At 49.8% G+C, this 25,578-nt stretch overlaps 1 protein-coding gene across 1 annotated transcript in view; it reads right to left on the reverse strand.

Moving 5' to 3' along the window:
- Positions 1-2,613: 2,613 nt before the first annotated feature.
- The window catches only part of LOC149340460 (acetylcholinesterase-like), a 147,239-nt gene continuing 124,274 nt past the window's right edge, over positions 2,614-25,578 (reverse strand). Inside the window, exons 2-4 of the mRNA XM_089551262.1 lie at positions 6,937-7,183; positions 3,408-4,884; positions 2,614-2,871 (exon numbers count right to left, since the gene is read on the reverse strand). Of these exons, the coding sequence (XP_089407388.1) occupies positions 2,727-2,871; positions 3,408-4,884; positions 6,937-6,976 (1,662 nt within the window). The 5' untranslated portion in view covers positions 6,977-7,183 and the 3' untranslated portion in view covers positions 2,614-2,726. The remainder of the gene's footprint in view (positions 2,872-3,407; positions 4,885-6,936; positions 7,184-25,578) is intronic.

Below are 25,578 nucleotides of genomic sequence, written 5' to 3' on the forward strand. Positions count from 1 at the left end.
CATGCTCCAGAAACGAAGAAGCTCTATTATTTCTGCATTGCATGTTTTTGCCGTTATTTATGCATCTTCCATTAGGTTACTGGTTCGACCGTGGTGGTTTATTACAGCCCTAATGCCAAACACGCGATGGAGCCCGGTGCAATCTCTGATTTCAGTTCGTTCGGAAGGTAGGACGCTTCAAGAACCATGGTTAATTGCACTGAGGACGGGCAAGAAAGCGATTGCACAGTGTGGTGTGTGCACCAAGCATTTCAGGGAGCAAAATTTTTGCTTAATCAGTTGGCGTTAAACTGTTTTTGGTAAGTAGCAAGCGACGCCGAAGGAGCTGGCTGATTCACGCCTCTAGAGAGGGCGACATCACAACCTGCCCACCGGATTGGGAACAAACTAACCACCCTGGAAGGTTGCAGTTAAATTAATGGTTGATCGCGAGAGGTTGCTCGGGTAGAGCAACTTGTATCGCACAATCCCCACCGGTGGCAGCACCTGCCATCATCGCAGGGCAGTGGCGCATTCCTTGACCGCTGCACAGTTGCACAAGGAGTGGTATGAGGACTCCCATGGACATGTAAAGTTCAAAATGACCAATTCCACATATATGGGCTCATTAACGCTCATTAACGCTATCACGTAATATTCTTAAGGCGGAGCTTAAAAGTCTCCTTCGCTCTTTTTAATTCGTAAGTACGCGTTTACTTGAGCGTTCCAAGGAAATTATTGCATAAAGAACTTCGAAAGCAGCTGCACTAGCGCACATCAACCTTTCGTGACGGTAGTTCTCGGCCATAAAGATAAAGCTACACGCGAGGTGGTAGATGCCTTTTCCACAGTCACCATAGTCACCATGCAGTTGAGACGCCTGCATCCACCATCCCTCTCTTGCACTCACGTATGTAAAAGTAGCATTTTCGAGAACTGATTAACCGCTCGCCTATTCCCTAGTTGTGTAAGGCCGCAGCTCAACTGATCGTGAGAGGTTCCTCGCGAAGAGCAACCTGGATCGCAACCCAACCCAAGCAACCCAAGTCCTCCGACGGCAGCACCTGCCGTAGAGAAGGGCGGATATTCTCATGATCCTATATAGGGTGTCACTGGCTGGCCCGCCACTAATTTTTAAGCAGAGGGTCTTGGAGGTAAGAGCATGGCTCTTGCGGCACAATACCAGCGTTGGCGGACACCAGAACTAGATCTTGGCAGACCAACTATCCCAGTCTTCCGCTTTACTAGATCTTAATAGGTAGTTTTTGATAAGATCTTAATAGGTATTGCGGCGCCTCGCTGCAATTAGAAATTGGTAGCTGGTTCTTACTGATAGCCATATCAGGTTTCAGAATTTCGAGAACAGTATTTCCGACGTTGCTGTGGATAAAAAAACTTTGACAGTTCTGGAATAATTTGAAAATCGAGAGTCGAGCGGTGCCCGCTCAGCGATGTCCATCAAATAGCGACCCTCCGTGGCGAGGAACCACGTGGTCTTCTCTGCCAAGCCTCGGCTGGCGCAGCAAGAGCAGCGAGCAGCGGTGGGCAGGATTTTCGAATTGCGCCAGAAATGCGCTGATCCACAGCACCATCGGAAATCACGTTTATGAAATTGCGAAAACTGATATGGCTATTGGTAAGAGCCAGCTACGAATTTCTAATTACAAGGCGCCGAACTCTAGCGGTTAAAAAGTTAACTATCAGGGTTTACTTAACCAGCTTACTAATAACGGGATTCATAGGTTTTCTGGTTTCCGCCAACACTGGCATTGCTATGCCGCAAAAGCCACACTTTTGCCTAAAAAGCCTTTTTTTTTTTAAATTACGAACGGGCTTCCCTTTTGAACACGTGGTATAATCGATTTATTTCGAATAAAACTTAGCTGGGAGTCGGCGCTCGACCTGTGCCCATTTTCGTCTCACGTCATTCAACGCTGTTCCTTTATTATGAGCTAATCGTTGTCCAGGTGAGCTGTGGGGACGCAAAAGGGAGCGTGAATGTGGCACAAAAGCTCTACAGAAAAAATTTCTGAAATAAAAAAAAATAGCTGCGGTTTAACTACTGTTGAACCTGGTTAGAGAGCGAAAGCTGCGGTGTATCGTGCAACTACAGACGCGGCTTGGCGTCGGTAACGTTGAGTGCGTTCCGAACACTGGATAGGCAGCGCGCCTACCCTGCCACACTGTCAGGTGGCAGTTAATGGTTGATCGCGAGAGTTTGCTCACCCAATGAGTGCTGCGGCCTATTGCGGCAGTGCCGCGTGTCTGCCACAGCGTTGTCAGCGCTAACGCATGCAGCCCACTTTTCTCTCACCATCGCCGCGAACCTCAAAGCGCGATTGAGGCATCCACTGACCCAGGGATCAAGCCAGTTGTGCGCCCTTTTCCTCAAAACCATCGGAGTCCAGAACGTTGTCAACGTCAACGCCAGTCAACGCAATGAACGCCGAAGGCCTATAGCTTCAGTGTCGCGTTTCTGCCACAACACTGTCAATGCCAACGCATGCAGCGCACATGTCACTACCGCCACCAAGCTTAAAGCGCGACTGAGGTGTCTACTAACCAAGTGGGGCAGTTTGCTCTTCGGGGGGGCCTTTGCTTTCGAAGCTCCCGCGTAGCTCCGGAACGGCTGAAGGTCGCTGAAGGTCAACGCGACGGAGTCGGCGAAACTCGCGGAACATGGCGTAGTAAAGCTTTCGCTTTAAAAATGACGCCGGCAGGAGAGGCACGCGGGCGACCCGCGTTTATTAGTTGAAGACAGCCCGGGACACCTTGTCGCAGTCGTCCTCCCTGTATCTGCCGGACAGCGTTGGTTCGGGGCCGATGTTGAGATAGACGCCCTCGCTTTTCGTGAACTGCGGCCACGTCACGTTCCGCAGCGATCCGGGCTCCCTGCGGGGACGCATTCCGCCTTTCGTTATTCCATCGAAGCCATCAACAGCGAACGCCCTGCGGCCATCCAGCCACCGCTTTGTCGCGCCGATAAGGACGGCGCGCGCGCTGCCGCCAGCTCGCTCCGGTTTTTCTTCGCAAAGAGAATTTCGCTAAGCCGAGGATAAGAATAATGAGGGGTGCAAATGCGTTTCGCCAATTTATACATAGCGCGTATGAAAAGGACCAAGGAAAAACCCAGTTCAGAGTATCTCAAGTCACTAAGTGGTTCTGGAGATATGAAGGCAAAAAAAAAAAAGCTAGAACAGCTACCACGTTGAAGTTTCATTTGCTTTCAGTAGTTAAGGGCCACATGCTGTGGCTAGTGTAAATACATCTTAACCTCTTCTAGTAAATACCTCAGCTGACTGCAGACAACGGTCATTTAGGAGATATTGTTGATGGTGTGCCCAGCATAGGCACAAGGACGGTAAGGCGGCAGGGGGCCCCAAATCGCTGGTAAGGTAGCATGTCACTGCATTAGTGGCGGAACTCACCCCTCCGCAGCGAAACGAGCCCACATCCTGAGCAAATCCTTGCTCAGCGCTCTCTCAGTCTCAGTGACGTTCAGGAACGCTGCATCAAGGGCGTAACCCAATGAGAGGAAGATGTCGTCCAGGTGAGCTGCGCCCTTCAGACGGCTGGTCGAGTAAGAGGGCTTGTGCTTGAACACGTACATGAACACCTTGGTGTTCACATTAGAGGTGTCCTGGGCGAACTGCTTCATGGGGCAGTTCACCACTATGTCACCTACGGCTTTCGCGAAGAGGGCCTCCGGGGTGTCGTCCTTATACTTCTGGTTGTAGTAAGTGACCAGGTCGTTGTGACCACGAAAGCCTAGGCCTAGAGTCACGTTTTGAAGGTACTGAAGGGCCTCGCTTCGGGTAAGTTTTGACGCATCGTACTTCGAGAAAAGCTCGAGGAACAGGCTGGCATAGTAGGAGCCCTCGTTTTCAGTTGTGCCTATGATGACATTTTTCGACACAGCCGTGCTCTTCAAGTCGACGCTGGGGTCATCCTGAATGTCCTCGTACTCGTTCGGCATGTACAAAGTCTTCCAGCTGCTCAGCTTGGTGGCAAAGTCCAGGATCGTTTCGGGAGTCCTACTTCTCAGGCAGTCGAGCACCGTCTTGGGATCGCCCTTGCAGCCAAGCTTTCGCACAAGCTCCTCGTGCTCACGTGCCTTGGCCTTGCTGTCCCCCTTCCAGTGGCGCATGTAAGGCGTGCCGCTCATCATGACTACTTGATGGAAAAGGTCTGAGGCTCCAGTCACCGAGTGCAGGAGTCCGACCAGGGCAGCTCCGACCTGATGCCCCATAATAGTGATGCTATGAATGTTACCGCCGAAGGCTGCCGCGTTCTTCTTAACCCATCGAAGCGCCGCGTGTACGTCCAAGAGGCCCTGGTTACCTTTCACTTCCAGCATGGACGACCGGAAGAAGCCGAAGACCCCCAGTCGATAGTTTGGCACTACGACCATGGCGTTGCCGTACGCAGCTAAGTACTTGCCGCTGTAGAAGGGAAAGGAGTTTCCGCCAGAGTAGTAACCGCCGCCGTAGATGAATACGATTATGGGGTGCTTGGGCACGTTGTCTGTAGACTTCCGCGCCGGCACGTAGATGTTGAGGTAGAGGCAGTCCTCGCTGCTGTTCCTGTTGTCCAGCGTCATCCTGCCGACGTTCAGGGACGGCTGCGGGCAAGGGCTGGGTTGGTTCCTGGCGTCCAGGAGGAACGTCCATGGCCTCTCCAGGATAGGGAGCCTCTGGAACCGGTTGTGAAGCAGGGCGGGTCGCATGAACGGCACGCCGTAGTAGATGTGCAGCCGCCGCTCGTCGAAGGTCTCCTCGATGCCCTGGAGCGGCCCGCAGTGCGGATACGACACGGGCGGAGTGTACTGCTTCTCCGAAGAGAATGTGACGACGGCCGTGACAGCGATCCAGATGACAGCGAAAAGGGTTCGGACGGCGATGATGGCTGCGCAGGTGCGCGCCGCATGACGGAAAGAAGAAACACACAGAGCGACGTCAGAGGAAGGAAAGGCTGGTCTAAAATATGCTATAGTTTACGGTTTTCAGCGAGGACTCAGGAACAGCCATTCCACCCGACCCGACCACAAGGGAAGGAACTTAAGCGCAATGCATATTCAGCGCTTACGCAGTGTGGTCATAGAGTGGGTAAATACAAGCAAGCGAGGAGGGGCAGAAAAAGTGAACTGAAATCGCATTCATCTGGACACCGTATAAGTAGTGACGGTTCCGCAAAACCCCCTTCTCGCGCACATTTTACACGAAGCCATCCACGTTGTTTGTATATAGCGAGATATTAATTACCACGCTTCGTTCAGACTGGAGAACAACTTTCCGGGAGCTTGTGGCTCAATTCACGTGTTGCCTCGCGAAAATTTCCACGATGCATTAAAAGGACACTGAACTACTTTTTCCATATATGGTCGGTTTCCCTAAACATTTGCAAACCTCTGTGGTAAAATATGCTGTCTTTAAGGCCACAGAACTAGTCAGCTACCATCAGCCATATTATTTTAACGAAAGTCTAAGAGGATGGTTCAACAGACGTTTTTTATGGTTAGAAGTACTTAGGAGTGGAAGGGGGTGGGGGGGGGGGGGTGGAAGGGGATACATCACAAGCACTACACTGTGTTCTGCGATGTTAGTGCTATATGTATTGCGTCTGGCGTGCTCATATAGCTTCCGTCCGGATAGCTATTCCGAGTTAAGATAGTAAGCTTCAGATACCTATATGAACGGCAGTCCGATGGGAGGCTGTTTAGAGGTATCCTTAAGAGAAGCATATTCTATTTATATCTAAGCTAGTCTGCCTTATGTGCATGCTACTGTAAGCGTGCCGTACAATAAATTCCCCAGCCCGCAACTGACGGAGCCGGGCCGGCTGCTGCGTCTACCGGGCAATGAAAGCCAGTTGTTCGCTGCCATTGACAACAAAAGCCAGCGTAGGAGGCTCAACAGGCATTCTTGCGTTCTCCTTTTTATCACTTAGTCAGAAACAAAGAGTCGTGAAACAAGAGGTGCACTACACTCGTGAGCCCTTTAACTAGCCTAGTCAGTTGCTAAGCACTTCAGACTGCTCTCTAGGCAAGATATATACTTCAACGACAGCCTTCACACAATAGGTGAGTGATACCAATGAGAAAATCACCCGGTCACTCAAGGTGACCCACTGCTTGTAGTCATGCGCGACCGGACGCTTGTAGATCATAAGTTCAGTCTGTGCGTGTTCTAAGTAATTGCTATACCAGTAGTATTGTGTCATTAAACACAAGATTGCGCCTCTCAGGCAAGGAAACACAAAATTCAAAGCCAGTTTCCTGCTTTAACTGCAAGCATTGTGCATGGTTTTGAGCTCTTGGGCCCAATGAACGTCACTCTATTGCAAAAACCTGTACAACAAAGAATTGCTATCTGATGTCTACAAAAGAAGTAGAAAGAGGAGTCGGCACTGAGACAGAAGTTGCAGTGATAACGGGCTTGAGTTTGGCGTTGCTTGCAAAATACAGGCGGAACTAGCCTTGCGTAACTGTGCCGGCAATTGTTCCACTGTAGCGAAACTGACTTAATGAATTAAGGTCAGCCATTTTGGTATCACTATCCTGCGCCCATCAGTGTTCTCTCCTATCTCGTACAAGCGCTCAGAACAGCATCTAGCTGCCACTATCCGCAAGGGATACATGGACGTTGATATTCGAATGTTACGGTGCCTGATATTGTCGAACATGACGTATTTGTCAGTCTCCCTTACTGTAGCGCCAGATCAACGGTCAAGGTGACGGGCTGTCCAACACGCTATCACGTTGTTTTGAGTGCTACACGACGGTGTCTGAAATCCCAGACAAAGCCCAGCGCGCAGAATATAGGGCGCAAATGAGTTAAGCTTAAGTTTGGCCGACAGCTCACTTTGGGCCCATCTCCACACGCGGTTCACCTTCGAAGGCGATCGATCCGCGCTCTCTACAACGCGCGGCCAACCGAGAGGAATTCAGGATTCACTCACAGAACTCCGGGATGTCGTCGATGGACCTCTCTTCCTCCATGGTTCGTCTTTTCTCAAGCGCTGCGCCACTGAACGCGTCCTTCCGCTGCCGCTGCCGATCGTCTTCTCAGCTCGTGTTTCTCGCACGAGCTCGTGGATCGTGCACTTTTCGCGCGCTTTTTCTCGGAGAAACGTGTGCAGTGATGGTGATAGTGACTGAATTGTTCCAGGTAAAGCACAGTGCGATTGGCGAACGTTTCGGCTTGTTCTGTAATCGAGAACAGGAAATAACGTCGCCGATGATATACGCATGCGAAGTAACCGTTCATTGCAGTTACGTATCTCCATACACTTTCTTTGCAAGAACGACGCGAAAGCCTCTGGAGTCCGATTCAGAATTTTCTTTCTTTCGCGAACGGGTAGAAAACGACGATATAAATAAAACAGCAATTTAATTTTGGGCAATTCAGTTTAAACTATTTGATCGCGCAGAATTTGTAGAGTGGCTAAGATCTCCTCTCGCATTTTACGCGCTTCCCATCTGCTTTCACCCATCCCCATCACTGTTCTATTTTGTTAGAAGCAGGAACATAGATTCAGCATTTTTTTGCCAACTATAAAACCTTCCTATTTTCGGTTAAAGCTGCAAAAACTGACACCTTATCGGTGTCGGCTTCTTCAGTGCCAAAATGCATAAAATTGGTACCTCCATCCAAGCCATTCTGTCAAGAGCAGACACATGGCAGTCACTGATTTCGGAGTACCTTTCCAAGTATCTTTCCCAAGTAAGGGTTGAGCATCCGTTCAGAATAAAAAATTCGGAAGAGTTAACCTCTGATATAAGAAGATACGAATAGAAGGTTCTGTACGGGTTCTCGATCGAGATCGAAGATAAGTATTATGCAATCCCGCACATGGCAATGATGACAGCACTGAGAGAGACGTTGAAGGACAGGTTGCCATTCCTTTTAAGAACTCGGCCAGAATGACTGTGGATGCTTTTCTGGAGCTGTTAAACGCCTACCTAGGCTCTGTACAATCGCCTCAAAGGTATCGGCATCGGATCGAAAGAAGCACCAATCCTCAGTGATGTGTTCTTGGCAACATGACACAGCAGAATTGCAGCCTCTATCAAATAAAAGCGCATCACACGGATATTTTAGATATGTAGGCGACTTCTTGGCGCTTTGCAAAATAGAGAAAACAACGAACTGCGAACATCTCTAGGAGGCAATACTGAAAACTTTTCGAACATCCTGCCCAGAGCTGACACCCAATTACGAGATACCAGCCCACAGAGTCTGCAATTTCTCGACGTGCACCTCGAATGAAAACCGCGACATCTATGCTCAAGATACGAGGCTGGGCAAAAAAAAAAAAAAAAGTCTTCCTTTCACGTCAAGCTATTCAAAGACAGTAAAAAAGTCAATATTGAGTGCAACGTTATTTTCAGCACTGAAGAAACTGTGCGAGCAACAGACGAGGCAAAGTTTTCAGCAGCAGATAAGCAGGCTGGAAAATTCGGCGTACCACTTGTCGTTGCTTTGCAGACGAAGGCCTCATAAAAGGAGGCTAAAAAGAAAAGCCCTGCCTGAGGAAGCTGATGCAAAAAAGAAACTTGCAAAAATTCCTGACGTGCATGAACCAACTCATAACAACCTCATGAGAAGTGGCAAGAGCAACGTAATCTGAATAGTATGCTGAGCATCTAACAAGGCAAAAAGCATGTGTGCCCGAATCAACCGGCAAAAGAAGAAAAACAATGCCAGACCGCACACCAGAAAAGATGCATCAAAAGCTTTCAAGGAGTAGTGTACATATCCCCCTGCCCTGTGGACAACAATATACAGTAGTGAATAAAAAGATCATATTTTTAATTTTTTTCTTTCGTATGAATTCGAAATATCACACATATAAGAACCTATTTGCTATTTCTGAAGCTATTGCATCGCAGTAATGCCTACTTCTAGAGTTGGGCGCGCAAATGTTTGCATTCAGGCCGTATTTTTATTTTTGTTCTTTCGTGGACGCTTCACATTTCATTAATTTTCGTCTGTTCTCAATCGTTATTTACTTGCTATCATTTTCAGTTGACCTATTCTGCGGTTACATGTATTATTGCACATTTTTATAAGCAGTGGGTGGAATGTGAGGTTAAACCATGACTGTTCAAATGGCAATTATACGCGGCCACATTTATAGGATGTAACACCATCAGCTTTCACTGGATTTCACAGTAGCGCAGTCCGTGCCTACACAAATTTTGAAAAGAGATAGGTTCAGATGAGTTTTGGGTTTTTTAGATCTGCGCAGGAGACACGACAGAACGACAAAACAAGTTGACGAGAAGAACACTGTTCGCGTAAGCATAAAAAAGCGAGCAACGTAAAAGCGAGCAGCTCGGCTGCTGACCCGAAAGACGTGGGTTCGATCCCAGCCGCGGAGGTCAATTTCGATGGAGGCGAAATACTAGAGACCCATGTACTGTGCGATGTCAGTGCACGTTAAGGAACCCCAAGTGGTCGAAATGGCCCGGAGCCCTCCACTACGGCGTCCCTCATAGCTTGAGTCGCTTTAAAGGTTTGGTTTATGGTTTATGGGGGTTTAACGTCCCAAAGCGACTCAGGCCATGAGGGACGCCGTAGTGAAGGGCCCCGGAAATTTCGACCACTGGGCTTCTTTAACGTGTACTGGCATCGCACAGTACACGGACCTCTATAAATTCGCCTCCATCGAAATTCGACCGCCGCGGCCGGGTTCGAACTCACGTCTTTCGGGTTAGCAGCCAAGCGCCATAACCACTGAGCCACCGCGGGCCCATAAACCAAACCAAGCTATAAACCTGCGCTTGTAAAGACACACAGGACACGAAGGAGGCCCATTAGCAGAACATGAAAACACGCTGAAAGGTTCGATTAATAGTTCGATAGTTTCACCAGGCAAAAATTTAGTGCATAGATGCACCGTTGTCCACTTTCCCGCACTTGAAACAAGTGGAACAACTCCTATCCTGCTGTCCTACAAAGGTTTAAGAAAGATTGGGTCGTTGGTGTGCCTGAAATATTTCTGCATTATTTCTTTTTTTTTTTTTTGCAAAAAAGTGGACTCACACCGTCTCAACACAGATCCCAATGTTCTCACACGATCAGCATTCGCCTTGTATTTTGGTTTGTTTTCTTGTCATTTGTGGCAGGAAGTGACACACGAATTCACATCGTTTTTCCTTCACTGGCCATGTTTACAGCATTGTCATTTTTACACGTAACTGGGAGAGCAAGCTAGGAGAGAGCGTCTGTGTCCGACATGTTTGTCCAGATAGGTGCAAGACTTCAAAGTTGAACAGATGCAGCTTACTCGCCTAGCAAGGTATTCACCCTTTTGGTTCTTAATGGTCAGGCCATAGCTACCAAATTTCGTTAGAGGTGAAATGTAAAAATTAATGTGTGATGTGCTATGTCAGTCCATGTTAAAGAACACCAGGTGGTATAAATAAATTCGGCACCCCACACTACGGTGTCCACCAATCCTACCTAGCCCACGTGCAGCTTCGGGACATCATGCAGGTGATCATAGCCACGGTACTGTTCCTGAATCCAGTACTGACTTGAAGAATTTTTTTTTTTTATTTACAGAAAATAATGTTCGAAGTACGCAAACTGAAGACGGCGGATAAGCATGCCAATGAAGGCCATGTACTACTTCTTCACTGAAATAATCAGTGACTGTACGCCACTGTACACAACAATAGCCTTTTTCAGCTGCAAAAAAAAAAGAAGGCCAAACTGTATCTGCCTGTAATAATTGTGCATACAGAGCAGTGCCTAATTGTCATTGTAAGGTTCGACTCCTGGTTTTCTTTTTTTTTTCGCGTCTTACTGGCTATCGTGGGATTGCCCGCGAGTTGGACAGGAACCCAAACCTCGTCTTTCGCTCTTCGCCGATGCACAGCTTTCCTTCTGATGATGATGGTGGATTTTTATGGCGCAAGAACATCTGTGGCCAAAGTAGACCATTCTAGCCACCCTAGCCAAAGAGCGCCATGGCACAAGGTATTTTCTTCTCCCAAGATGGGGTCAACATCCCATTTCCCAAGCACTTCACCCTAAATAAGCCGAGCGCCAGACCAAGAAAGCTTGTACCCAGTGTCACCGTTGGGTACCGGCTGGCACGTGGGGATCGAACCCTGCACCTCCCGCACGCGAGGCGGGTGCTCAGGCCACTAGGCCACCGCTGCGGGCACTGCGTTCCTTCTAGCATTTCACGTGAGCGGTCGTGCAGGTTTCACGAGTTCTACGCTATGTTGCGCAATGCACGGGTAACTGTAGGGAGGGCGAGAAACCGTGACGCCACTTTCAACGAATTGGAAACCAGCAAACTGACATCAGGAGCAGCTGTAATACGTCTTTTCTACTTTTTCTTTTGCGCGGAGAGGCCGGGGGGGTGGGGGGGTAGGGGGGGGGGGATATTTTCCTATTTATCTGCCGCCGCACGGTTTTTCGGGGGTCACTTGTCTGGAGCTAGGTAGGCAGGCACCACGCTCGAGTAGCCGCGGAGCGGGTCCGCGGGGCGGCCTGCAGAGAGCAGTCCACCGTAAGTCCTTGTTAACGCTCTGCTCATATTTCCTGTTTATAAATAATTGCCGTTGATCTCTCTCGAATTTCCGTGAAATCCTGCAAGTCTGAAAGAAGAAGAAGACAACGTGGAAAGAAGAACATCTTCGTGTATTTAATTCTCTAATCTTCTCTCACGTTTATTTTTGTTGCTTTTTTTTCATTTAATTATTCTGATTTCTTATCCAAAGCAAAACCGTTAGCTTAGCACCAATTTACCCTCTTCTTTCGGCTCTCCTCACTGAACCCTGGCCTATCCACCGTCGTGTGCCATGTCACTAAGGCAACAACAGCAACAACAACAATCGATCCCCACTTGCACAGTCGAACCGGACGGAACAACTGAGAGATCTCGAGGCGACAGTCGACGAGCAAGGAAGTACAGCGCAGCTACACCGGAGGGTGAGAGGTCAAAGAGGACATCAGCGGAAAGCAACGGCAGTCCATCGTCGCGGCAGCACAGCGCAATAACAAAGAGCGGCTCACGGACGACACCGGCGGAGGAAAATGGCAGCCAGGCTCCACACGGCAGCACATGTGTGAGTCCCCTTGTTCGCAACTTCCGAAGGGGCATGGTAGTTTGAGCCGAGCTTTGCTGTGGAGACCAGATATGCCTTCATGAACCCCGATCGAAATGTGAATCAGTCAGAGGTTAACGAAAACGAGACTCGCTCCCTTGAGTAGCGAGAAAGATTCCAGTTGCATGACAGGCAACGAGAGCGGGCCAAGTGGAGGAGACAGCGGAGATATACTGCAAACACGCCACTCACGGAGAGGGAAAAATACAGCCTCAGATTAGCTGAAGAACGGCGACGCGCTCTTAACTCGAGCTTCAAATGGCTCAAATGCGCTCAAATGCGGGCGTGTGTGCGGGTGTCGAAGCAGGCGACACGGAGACCTAGGCCGGCTCTGCTCAACTGCGGTACTACTACAAATTGCTAACGGTAGCATCGCCATAATTTCCAATGGACGGGGAGGTTCCTACCTCATTCGAGTTGGCTGAGAGCTCGCTGAAAGCGTTCAAAGTACCGAAAGCGTTTTGGGATCAAATTGTATTACCACAATTGCAGAGAAGGTAGCTTACCTCTCCCTGAAGAGCATCGCGATTACGACAAGCTTAAATCTGCCTTACTGGACGAGCTCAGGCTGTCAGCGGCCGAGTATCACAGGCGATTTTTGACCGCGACAAAGAAAAAGACCGAAACCCGGAGAACGTTCTTTACGCGCTTACTTAGCTGTGTCAATTTTTATGCAGAAGCGCGCAAAGTCACAACTTTTGACAAGTTGGTTGGGTGGTTTATGGGGTTTAACGTCCCAAAGCGACTAAGGCTATGAGAGACGCCGTAGTGGAGGGCTCCGGAAATTGGGACCACCTGGGGTTCTTTAACGTGCACTGACATCGCACAGTACACGGGCCTCTAGAATTTCTCCACCAAAGAAATTCTAGCTGCCGCGGCCGGGATCGAACCCGCGTCTTTAGGGCCAGCAGCCGAGCATCATAACCGCTGAGCCACCAAGTTAATCTCACTGCTTGTCTCCGACCAACTGAAAGCCGGCTTAAGCGCAGAGGCTCTGAGATACATAAATCTTCGCGAAGGAGAAAGCTGGCCTGGGGCGGACGAACTGGCTGGTTTACTGCAAACGTACGAGGAGGCTGCGGGCGAAGGAAGCGCGAGCAGTAGCCCTCGAAGTGGAGTCCCTAAAGGGACAGCCAAAGGTCTATACATTGCAATAAAAGAAGGTGGGGCTGCCCATGTTCGCATAGAAAAAGGGAAAGCAGCCAAGCGACACTCCACAGCCGAGAAAAAAAACATACAGGGAAAGGACAGTGCTTTCAATGTGGGAGTTCGAATCATCACGTAGCGCAATGTCCTTTCCCAAGCGGCGACACCAGAGTGAAGGAGGCACAGGCCCGTAGCGACAAGGTCACGGCACGTGTCTCAACGACCAAGTTAGACGCCACACTTAAGCTGCAGACAGCGAAACTTGGCTGTCAAGGCAAGGTGATCGACGCGATCGCGGACACCGGAGCGGAGATAACGGTACTCCGCGGGAGCAGCAAAGACCGAACTCCTCACTCCGCACGGGAGCAATCGACCTCTTTTCAGCGTTCGGTGAGAATGTTGCTGCCAAGCTGGCGCTCGTGCCTTTGTCTCACCTCCGAGATTAGTCGTTGATTCAGGAAGTGGACGGTGACGTGCCCATACTGTGTGCGCTTACAGATAAGCTTTTGTGTACTGGCTGGCTAATATCCGCTGACACGTGGGAGCAGTTTCAGGAATCGTGTAAAGCAGAGCTGGACGTATACTTGCAGTGGAGGCCCAGAACGTTCGGGCAGGCAACGAGGCTGGGGATGCGGAATCGATAGACGAGGTGTGCGACAAAGACACTGTTCGCCAGACATTTGGAAGTGCTGTGCCCTTGCGTGCACTAAACTTTTCCATGTTCGTAACATGCACATGAACGCGCGTCTGGGCGCACATTTTCCGAACCTTTCGTGTGTTTAACTCAGTTAATCTTTGAATTGTTAACCGAGTCTAAGAGGGGAGGTGTAAGGTTCGATTCACCGTTTTTTTTTTTTGCTTATTACTGGTTACCGTGGGATTGTCCGCGAGTTGGGCAGAAATCCATACCTTACATTTCGCTCTTTGCCGATGCACAGCGTTCTTTCCAGCATTGGACGTGAGTGGTCGTGCAAGTCGCGCGTGTGGCTTCTACGTTGCGCAAACCACGAGTAACCGTAGGGAGAGCGAGAAACCCTGACGCCACTTTCGACGAATGGGAAACCATCAAACTGACGTCAGGGGCAGCTGCACTATGTTTTATTTATTTTTTTTTTTGCACGTAGAGTTGGGGATAATTTCCTATTTATTTTCCACCACACGATTTTTCGGCGATCAATTGTCTCGAGCGAGGTGGGCAGGCTCCACGCTCGAGTAGCCGCGGTGAGGGTCCGCAGAGCGGCCAGAGAGTTGTCCACCGCAAGTCCTTGTTAATGCTCTGTACATATTTGCTGTTTATTAATCAGGGTCGTTGATGTCTCTCAAGTTTCTGTGCAATCCTGCAAGTCTGAAAGAAGAAGAAGACAACGGGGAAAGAAGAACCGATCTTCACTCTTCTTTTGCTTCACAATTAAGTCCCGCAGTGTTTTCCGTTTTCCTTAGCACAGTGCTTTGCACCTCCAGAAATAGTGTTGGCTTTCCACTATAGAAGACTAGACCCCCTGGGCTAAAACCCAACCAAGTCATGGGAGGGGATGACAACCAGTCCGAGTGTCGACACCACATTTCAGGTGTTGAGTTTGTATTCGGGAAGAGCGATATTTTCGCACTCTTTTCTGTACCTCGTAGCCCTTGAAATTTGAGGTCAGCATATTGACTATATTTTCTTCCCAGGTCTACTTGTCATGCGGCAGAATAGTGTAGTGTGTGTGACACTTACTGCCGGTAATTCTTAGCATCCTCTCTTGTTGCCACTTCTGGTTGTCTTGGCCAGCTGTTTCCGTGCAAATCGCAACAGCTTCAGCTTGAGACACTGAAACACATTTTTCACAGAATGCCTGCTCAGCCTGGCTCACGTATTGCATGCTTAATTTAAGAGTTTTCATGCGGTTGCACTATTTGAAGGAAGCATGATGGAATGTGAGCTCCTTATATTACTGCACCTGGGTTCCTGCAGCAAAGTACTCCATCAGGAGGCTGGGGTCCAAGCCAGTTAGACTTGAGATCGGAATCGTCCAGGTTCGAACCTTCTAGGTTTTCATCACATTGTTCATGTCTTCACACGTGCTTCGCAAGTGCACATTGTGGTGCAGCAGCAATCAGTTGCTGTCTTATTTGTGTCAGTGCGCTTTGGTCCAGGTGGAGCATTGGGGTGACTTGTACATGACACAGGTCCCTAATTTTTTGTTGTTGTACCTTGTACACTGGCTGGGCATTCTGATTTCCGCAAACTTGTTTTACGTCGGTGAAAGTTAGTTGCTTGAAGTTGTGAATTCCAATCCTGCGCATACGTTGCATTCATGTTGCATACTCACAAGACCACTCGGTGTTCACAGAAATGATTTGCCAGTACTGCCTGCTGCTGCGGAGAGGATATCATGAAATGTAGAGTACCTAAGCGTGCTTGCATCCGGCACTTTCAAGCTCAGTATTTCAGCCTGTGCCTGTTGGCACTTCGTTAGAGTATGGTCATAGAGCCCTGGTTGTCCGGTTGCATTTAGCCTTCAGTGAGCCACTAGTCTACTGAACTAAAGGACATAACACTCCGGCTGGAATCATTCAAAAACATACCTGTTTACAAGTAGCAGCTTTGCAACCGTGTGCTTGCAGCGCACAGTTTCCTGCTTTGCAAGAGCAGTGGGCCTGAAAGGAGCCAAAAGTTTGTCGACGAAACTACTAGTGCAGTTTGCCACCAACTGCATAGTTTGACATCAATACATTGAATTTGATTTGTATTCGATGACTGTCTCGCCTCTGATTTATCTTGCACTATGGTTGATTTAAGTGAAAGTGCAACTTCGTCATCGGAGAGTGATGCATAGCTTCTGCATGCGCATTGATGATCGTCAACAACGATTCTGGTCGGCCTCCTAAAGAACTGTTAAAGCATCCAGTTGCGGTCTTTAAACTTTACCACCCAGCTACTGTCGCTTACTGAATTCAGTTCGTAAGAGGCCAGAGATAATGTGTTCTCATGACTGCAGCTTGTCAGAGAACTCAATTGCTTGCTTGAATCTGAAGTACTGTGCACACATGTAACGTCGCAGGTGGCTGTGTAGAAAGTAACATTTGATTAAAGGAGTGTGCGCCCGCGTTCAGAAATTTACTGGCTCTCTTAGTGCGTGAACACCCGCGTCCCGTAGTTCACAGGCTCTCCTAAGGCGATGCGTAGCTTCGCCGCAGCCCGAGTTGACAATCGTCAACTGAATGATTATGACCAGACTCCCAAACAGCTGCTGAAAATATTGTTGTCACAGTCTTGCAGCTTTCCCGCCTGGATTCTGTCGTTTCGTAAAAGCCGATCAGAGAGTGACACTAATTTCTCTTCACTGCAAGCCCTGCTCGACAGCAAATTCCCAGCGCACGTGTAACATTGCAGGTGGCCATGCAACACGCAGAATTACTCTGATGTCGTGTACTTCCGAATCCCATAGTTTACGAAGCACAGCATCAGCGAAGAACAATTAGCGCTACTCTTATAGTTGACACTTGGGATGATTTTCAAGGCGCATTTTTGAATCTCAAGTTACGCGCCCTAGATGAAAAGTTCCATTCGCAAGGGTCGCGCTCAACTAACATTTGACCATGGATGCGCATGCACTTACCGTTATGGTATCGACGTCGCAAAACTCAAACCATAGCTCATGCGGTTCATGGCGCATTTGGGACGTTTGAATGTACAATCCTTGCACTGTGCACGATGGCGCTGTCAGCTCCTTCCCGGCACAACAGATGATGTGTTTGGCAATTAACACCTCCTCGCCTTCAACAATGCAGCGTATCCGCCACTCTCCAACCCCCCCCCCCCCCCCCACTCCCCCCCCCCCCCCACCCCTTTTTGTGGGACATATTGCACTCAAGAGAAAGCTCCTTCGTGGACGACATCAGCAGAACAAGTCGATGCCAACGAACACACCACTGCCTTCCTGCGACTCGGCGGTCATCTCAAGAGCAGCCATACTGAATTTCAGTGGCGCCCCCTACCGTTGACGAAAGACGCGAGTCGCTGGGGTTTTTTTGCGACGTGTCGCACAGTCGTCGATGACGAACGCCCGCTGCCGGAGAACGAGCCGTCATTGACGGTTTAACGTAAAAGAGGCCTCTGAAACCGACCTCACATTCACCCAGCAGCAGCGGCGCCAACTACATTCACGATCGACAGCTAAGCTACAGAACCTTTGTGCAGGTTGGTCTATCTTTTCAATCCGCCTGTTCGCTTCAATCACCGGCATATGATTTGCTGAGTGCTGCTGAACGTATATCTCAATACCACTTCTGCGTGTCTGAAAATGATGTATGACTGTCTTGCGTTGGCGGAAAAATTTTCTGGCGATGATAAGTACCTGTCAGGCGCCTAGTGCGGCTTTAAATATCACACTAGCACATATTGAGGAGTTAGTCAGGGCAACTACAAGAAAAAAAAATTGGAGATTGCAAAAAAAATCATGGAAGTATGCTACTTTTAAAGCCGCACTAGCCCGCTTTTGTCAGAGCCCAACAGAACGGAAAAAAGCCGGCCTAGACCACGCAAAATGAATTTCCAACATACTTACAAAGCAAGCTTACTGGGGTCCTGAAAATGAAGTCTAGATTACACAACATTTACGCTATTGTGACCACCTTTGGCTGCATTGAGCACTCTGAAAAAGCAATGACGTCTTATACGATGATGTTAAAAGTTTATGAAGAAGAAGAAAAATGACAGAGAATGTTTGCCTAAATTCTATAAATGCGCGAAAGCAGAATTGAATGAACGATAACGACGACGATGAAGATAGAGAATTCTCTCTCTGGAGATGGAGGTTGCTATGCACCCTGGCCAATCCCCCGCCGTGGGTATGTGCCATTAAGCCTGAGGACATCATCATCATCATCATCATCATCATCATCAGATGGAGGTTGTTGAGGACGACGATGTAAAGTGCATAGCGCGAGTGTGCGTTGCAGTTTTAACACGAGGCGTGATCGCTCAGGAGACCTCACGGGCCGTCCGTACCGAGCTCCTGACTTCCGAGATGGGCTTGCTGCCGTTTTAGACCTTCGGTATATCGTGTGTACAGGACAATATCAGACGAGCCACGTGTGCATGATGGCATGTGAAACAAGGCTTTCAAAGCAGAAGCTAGTTGCCATGGCTGAGCGCGTCAAGGGCCTCATGTATGGTGTTGGACTCCGAAACCAGGAACGTCAGGTTAAAGCTTCTATGGCTTCCACGCCAAATGGAGAACCGCCTGATAATGGAAACTCTGGAGCCGTGCGGCTCTGTCCATTCAGTGGAACGAGAAAAGTGGCGGTGTCAGGGCATGGAGCACATGGAAACAGCGAACTGTGAGGTCTCCCAGACGCTGAAGGACGGCGTTCGAACTTTAGTATTGCCCACACGCTGTCTATATTTGGCATCCAGTCGTGGGTTGCAATCCCAGCTGGCAGACCTCCTCTGTGCCTTCGGTGCAGCAGGGTTGGTCATTTACGAAATGAGTGCCGTACGTCACGATGTACACAATGCCGTCGCTTTGTTCACTCTGTCGACAATTGCGTCATGACGTACGCCGATAAGTGGCGACAGTGTCATTGGTTGAAAGAGGAAGATACAGCCACTGATCACATCATGGATACTTTCGGAGGTTCTGCGTGCCTCTGGTCAAGTCGGCAATGAGGTTCCAGGTGTCGACGATCCAAAGTTGGCGCCGCCCCATAGTGAGAAAGCGGAATATACAGGACTCAAGCCTCCTGATGCCAAGCCTCCGGACCTTGGCCCGAGCGAGACTGATGCGCTGGTGACGCCGCGCTGGCCTGCGCTGAGTGCCGCAGGGCCGGCTGCAGTCTTGTCCCATCTTACTTGAGAGGGTCGCATAATTGCGGTCGCATACCGACTAAGGCGCGCGTTAAGCCTAGAACACTAGCGCCGGGCGGGCGGGGAGCCGCGCTTCTTTCTTTCCTTTCGCGTCGCGGCTGGAGTCGCGCCACAGAGCGCCGGCGCCTTCGCCGCGATGCGCTCCTACTTCTTCTTTCCTACGCGCATTTTTGTGCCGGCGGAGGAATTTTTCAATAACGTTTGTTTCTGGGCTAAGTTAGGTATGCATGTTACACTTCAAGAAATAAGGCGCTACAAACCACACGAGACGAGACAGGACGACGATACATTGTCTTGTCTCGCCTCGTGTGGTTTGAAGCGCAGTATTTCTTGGAGGAGGCATTTTTTATTTCCATCTACATCATATTCCCCCCCCCCCCCCCCCCCCCCCTCGCGCTCTGCTCCTTTCTAGCGCTCGTTCTCAATCTCAATTCTTCTTTCTGTTTCTTTTCCTTGTTTTTTCTTTCTGCCTCCGCTGTAGCGTTTCTTATTAATTTTAACGCGCCATTTACCCACCCGTTCCTCCCGCTTGCCTAGTTGCTGCGCTGCGCCGGTTCCTGACATGTTCCAGCGGTAATCCTTTCCCGCGGCTAGGCACGAATCAAACTTTTCCTGCAGCCGCAGTGCTTTCATTCAATACCACGTTTTTTTCATCTCCGCGTCAGGTGATCCCTTTTGCTGTACCCATGGCAGTTAAAATTAGGTTTTCTTTCATACTATCAAATTTGGACCACTGCAGACGCGCAACGGCAGTTCTCGGGATTAATTTCCGACATTTCGATTGTTCGATTCTTCGAATTTCGATTCTTTTGCAGAGGCATCGCGTCCGCGATGCGCAATTGTTGCGCGTCGACCCCGATTTGACCTTTTTCCGCTTTTAGTTATACCCAGCCGGAGAACCTGGGTTCGAATTCGGCCACGGTGGCCGCGTTTCGATGGAGGCGAAACGCAAGAGCGTCTGTGTGCTCTGCGATGTCAGTGCACGTTAAAGATCCCCAGATGGTCGAAATTTTCCGGAGACCTCCCCTACGGCACCTCTTTCTTCTTTAACTCCGACCTTCCTCCCTTCCCTTACGGCGCGGTCCAGTTGTCCACCGAGATATGCGAGACAGATACTGCGCCATTTCCTTTCCTCAAAAAAAGCAGTTTACCAATTTAGTTACTCCGCGCGTGGTAGCCGTCACTTGCACACCGCCTGTTTTCTTCTTGTCGCGGTTTACTCGGCACCCCATTCCCCCATGGTTCCTGTTTTTGATGAGGTGCGACACGCTCTCCTGCTGGCGTCGGGGGCGCCTGCGGTCGTCGCCGGGGATTTTAACGCGAAACATGAAGTGTGGGGCCCTGGGCTCTGCGATGCCCGTGGGGGGGGGGGGGGGGGGGGGGGGGGCTCGTACGCTTCACAATGGGCTCAGGCCTGGTCGTGTTACACGGACATGCGTCACCGGCCACGCACAGCAATCGGTACACCGATAGTTGGATCGACTTGACCCTCGCCAGCCCGGCCGTGGTGCTCGCAGGGTTGCGTTGGTCGGTCGCGGACACTCTCACCTTGCCCGAACACAGGCACATTGAGGTGTCTTTCGGCGTGGGGTACGGGGCTCGCGAGCTCGGAATGACGTACTGTGGGCCTTTCCAGGGCCCTGGACTCGTTGGCGCCAGCCTGGCTTCGGCGGAGGCATTAGAGTTTATTATCACTCAGTTTGACGAAATTTTTGACAGAGAACGCCGCAAGCATTCCTCGGCCCGTCGTGACGCCACTGCGAGCCGGGCAGCGGCGGCGCCCTCGTGGTGGACGCAGGACCCCGCCCTCGAGCGAAAACGCGTTCGCGCGCTGCGCCGCCGGTATCAGCGCTATAGAGATGTCCTACTTCGCCCAGTTTATGCTGCGGCATATTACGAGGCGTTGGCGATTTTCAGAAACTGTGTAGCGGCTGCGCCTGAGGGCGCCGCGGGCGAGCTGGCGTGAGAAGCCACCCTCCAGAACCTCTTCGGCCGGCCTTTTCGACAGGCTTTCAGCCGCATGGGAGGGCCAGTCATCCTCCTTCCTATCCTTAAACCGGACCGGACACAGACGACCTCCGTCCTTGAAACTGCTCAGGTCCTTTTAAATTCTGAAGTCGCGTGCGATAACGTTACTTTAGAAACGCCTCGACACACAGCACTGCGCACGTTGGCGGTGTATCCCTAGTTGGGTGGCCCGGATGGCGTCCCATTTACGGCCCCGACGGGATTACTTCTCGCGTGGTGCGCAGCACTCCACTTTTGTAGCGAGAACTACATTGGCCGTATTCTTGCCGTTTCGCTGTGGCCGGTGGCCCCACCGCGAGCTGAGCCGTTGCCTAGCAACCGCCGCAGCTGGCAGCGCCACTCGCCGCGCTATCTGGCACGACGTCAGATGAGGAGCTGGTGAAACCGCGTTGCAACAACAGAGGAGGAGCCGGAGTTGCATCGTATATATAGAAGGGCCGGCTCGGTGGGATTCGTCGGCAGATATGGAAAGTGAGTCGGAGCGACAAAGAAGCCAGGCTTCGTCGTCGGAACGAAACCAAGAGGAGGCAGCGAGCCGAAGAGACGGAGGAAGAACGAGCCACACACCTCGAGAAGTGTCGTAAGTACGAAGCGGCCAGGCAAGTGAATTCAGATGAGGATGGTTCGTCGTCTAGTTCGGCATCTCGTGCCAGGGCTGCGGATCAACGACAAAATGAAACCAGGAGGAGACAACGAGCTGCGGAGACAGACGAAGAACGTGCTGCTCGGCGTATCAAACAAAGACGGTAGAGTGATGCAGCTATAGGTAACAATAAAGCCTAAACACTGAGACGTGTCAAGCTAGACGATGAAGATGTAACCATAAAGATAACCAAGCTAAACAATAAGATTAACCGTACGTCTCGCTACGCACATCCAGGCATAACTGAGTTAAGCTGCAGCCAATTTTTATGCTTTTCTTCTTTAGTGCGGCGCTCTGGTTGGGCCACTTCCCGCTGGCCTGGCGATACGGCCGCATAATTTTCTTGCCCAAGCCTGGCCGACCACCCGATGCTACATCATACAGGCCTGTGGTCATGAACTTGGTACTGGGTAAGGTGCAGGGGCGTCTACTTTATGGCAGGCTCTATAATTTCTTAGCTCGTCGTGGGCTTCACCATGAGGCGCAATTCGGTTTTACTCGAGGGCATGGCGTGGTTCAGACCCTGCATGCGCTCGTAATTAAATTTCCTGGGTTGCGGGATGCCGGCCTGCACGTGCTGCTCGTGGCCCTAGATTTCCAGGGGCTTTCGAGCCCTAGTGCTGGATTCACTTGGTGAATGGGGGTGTCCGCGGAATCTCTGCGCACTGCTTAGGTCTTTTCTGTCAGACCACGAGGTGGTGTACCGCTCTTTTGCCGGCGATCTCAGGCAGCCCGCAGGGTTCCCCGCTGTCTCCCCTGCTGTGGAACGTGGTAGGGCGTGGCCTGTTGGCGGTGCGGATGCCTCGGGCGTGTAGCTCCAGGCCTATGCGGATGACGTCGTCGTCCTTGTGCCCGGAACCAACAGAAAGCCGCGCGAGGAATTGGCGGATGACGCGCTCGGCCGAGTGGCGTCGTGTTGGAAAGATGCGAGGATTACCATCAGCCGGGAGGAAATGGTGTTCGTTCTCATTTTTCCTTCTCTGAGAGGGACAGGCGCACTGTAGCAGCCGTCCGCCTTGACGGTGTGCACTTAACCTTTAAGCCTGCTGTGAGGGTGTTGGGCGGTGTCTTCGACCGCACTCTCTCCTTCATCCCCCACGGCGACTGGCTCAAGGAGCGTGCCGAGAGGCTCTCTACGCGCCTCAGCACTACCTTGCGGCTTACCGGCACGCCGGCTCCCGCCCGTTTGCGGGCACTTTACCGTCAGGTCGTGCTGCCCACCCTTGCTTACGCATCCCCGGTGTGGTGGATTGAGTGTCCTCCTCCGGGCGTTCGGGCGCGCCTCTTGTCGGTGCAGAGAGCCCCGCTTTTGGCATTGGCGGGGGACTCTTCCATGATTAGTACGAGAGCGCTGCACATCCTTCTGCATGCACCGCCACTTGCGCTCGACCTCGATCAGCTCAACGACGAATTTGAGCTGTTTGCTCTTAGCCACGGTGTCTCTTTTGGAGCGAGACAGTTTGCCGCGGTCGAGGTCGAGTCGCCTTTTGACAGTTCGCTCCGGCACCCGGCGCGGGTGGTTCCTTTCCCGCACATCCGTTTGGATGTGGATGCTGCGATGGCGCTGGCGCCAATGTCTGGCCTCCACGTATATTCTGACGACGCTTTCTCATCCGCCGCTGCCGGTACTGCGATTGTGGTTTTCAGAACCCGCGGCAGTATTCGGGCGGTCGGCAGGTTTCGCGTTGGCGCCTCCGATGCATACTGCACAGAAATAATTAGCGCCACATGAAGCTGTTCGATATGCGCACGGAAGTTTTCTTCAATGAAAACTTGACCCGTATGAACAGTGAGCTGTTCTGGAAAGCTCGAATCCGAGGAAAGGAAAAATCTTTCAAATTTGTCTGGGTCAAGAATGACAAAGTTTTCGCCAGAAAAGAAGTGGGGGCTTCCGTTATCAAAATCGCGTCTCTTTCAGACATTGACAAAATCACTTAGGGAAATTCATTATTACTGCTATGGCTTCTTTTTCAAGTTTTGACGTCTGTTTCCAACCGTCTCATCCAGTTTCATTGAGTTCTCTTAAAATTCTTCACATTAACATTAGAAGTATTCGAAAACATTGGAATCAATTTCTGGTAATCGCACAAGACCTTTACCAAGTATTAAACGTATTTGCTTTCACAGAGGTAAATATTGCTGACCATATTACCTGCATGTTCAAGCTTCCGGGTTATACGGAGCATTTCCTCACCCGCCAAATGGGCAAGGGTGGAGGAATTGCTGTTTTCTTCAAGGATTCATTATCGGTTTCCAATATCAACATATTCATCAACGCTGCAGAGGCAATGGGATTTGAAATTTCGTACAGCAACATTTCGAGTCATCTCCTTATCATATACCGCCCACCATCTGGAAACGTGGCTAATTTTATCACAGCATTGCATGACGTTTGTAAGCAAAGGTTTAGCCAAGGTAACCTATGCATAATGGGTGACTTGAATATTGATCTGTTAAAGCCTGAGAGAGCATCTGCGCAAAACTACCTAAATGCCCTTGCTGATCATGGTATAGAAACACTACTTTCAGGTCCTACTAGAGAAGAGATCGTAAATAACAGTTTGTGTAAAACTTGCATAGACCACGTTAACGTACGCGCGTCGGACTTGTCTTATGTTATGGCAGCTGTCATTCGAAAGAAATTAGCGGATCATTACTTTACACTATGCCACTTTGCTAAGGTCGATTCTGCACAGAAACCTAATGATAGCCGGTGTGTTATGACTATACTAGATCGAAAACTATTTGACAGTAAGGTGTCATCCTTCGACTGGAACTCATTTATATCACGAGATAACAAAGATACCGCCTACGATAACTTTGTTTTTGTTCTTAAAAATTTAAAAGAATCTTGCAAAAAAAGTATCATTGTCAAAAAACGAAATAATAAATGCTTCTGGCTTACAGCTGACATTCTCGCAGCCATTAGATGCAAAGAAGCGCTGTGGTCAAAATGTCACGCTTCACCAAAAAATGCAAACTTACGAAATGAATTTCGTGCTGCTAGGAACAAAGTAACCGCTCTTCTTCGGTCCTCTAAAAGGCGTTACTATGCTAGCCAGTTTCGCAATTGCCACCATGACGTGGCCAAAACTTGGGCTATCGTGAACGAACAACGTGGGCGTCAGCGTAGACCGGTCAAGGACGCAATAGAGCATAGTTTTGGTCACTTGACATCCTCTTTGGCAAATGATTTTAATAACTCTTTTTCTAAAGAACAACGCATTGCCCGTGCCACATCACGTTCGCCGTTACTTCCTTCTTCTGTGATTGACTCAGCATTTCTTCCACACATAACAGAGCCAGATCTTTTCAGCATAATCTCCAGTCTACGTCATAACAAATCAGCTGGAATTGATGGAATATTTATCAGCGACCTTTCCAGAAATTTCCAAAGCTTGAAGTGTGTCCTTCTTTTTATGCTAAATGATATGATTGAAAGTGGCTTCTTACCATGCTCTCTTAAACAAGCGCGTGTTATACCACTTTACAAGGGTGGCAAAAGAAATGATATCTCGAATTATCGCCCAATATCTATCGTGTCGTGTATATCACAAATTTTAGAAAAACACGTCTTATGTACAATGTCAGCATTTTTGCTGAGGCATAACGTGCTTAGCCCACATCAATACGGATTTGTTGCTGGTTCTGGTACCCAAATGTTATTAGAAAAGATGTCTGATTCCGTTCATTCTAGTTTTGATAAAAATGAAGCGGCATTTGGTCTCTTTCTTGATGTCAGGAAGGCATTTAATGCTGTTCACCATGATATTCTCTGTGAAAAGTTGTTTTGCTATGGTTTTCGTG

This window comes from Amblyomma mixtum, chromosome 6, assembly GCF_055824585.1.
Source record: "Amblyomma mixtum isolate Tamu chromosome 6, ASM5582458v1, whole genome shotgun sequence".
Lineage (NCBI taxonomy): Eukaryota > Metazoa > Arthropoda > Arachnida > Ixodida > Ixodidae > Amblyomma > Amblyomma mixtum.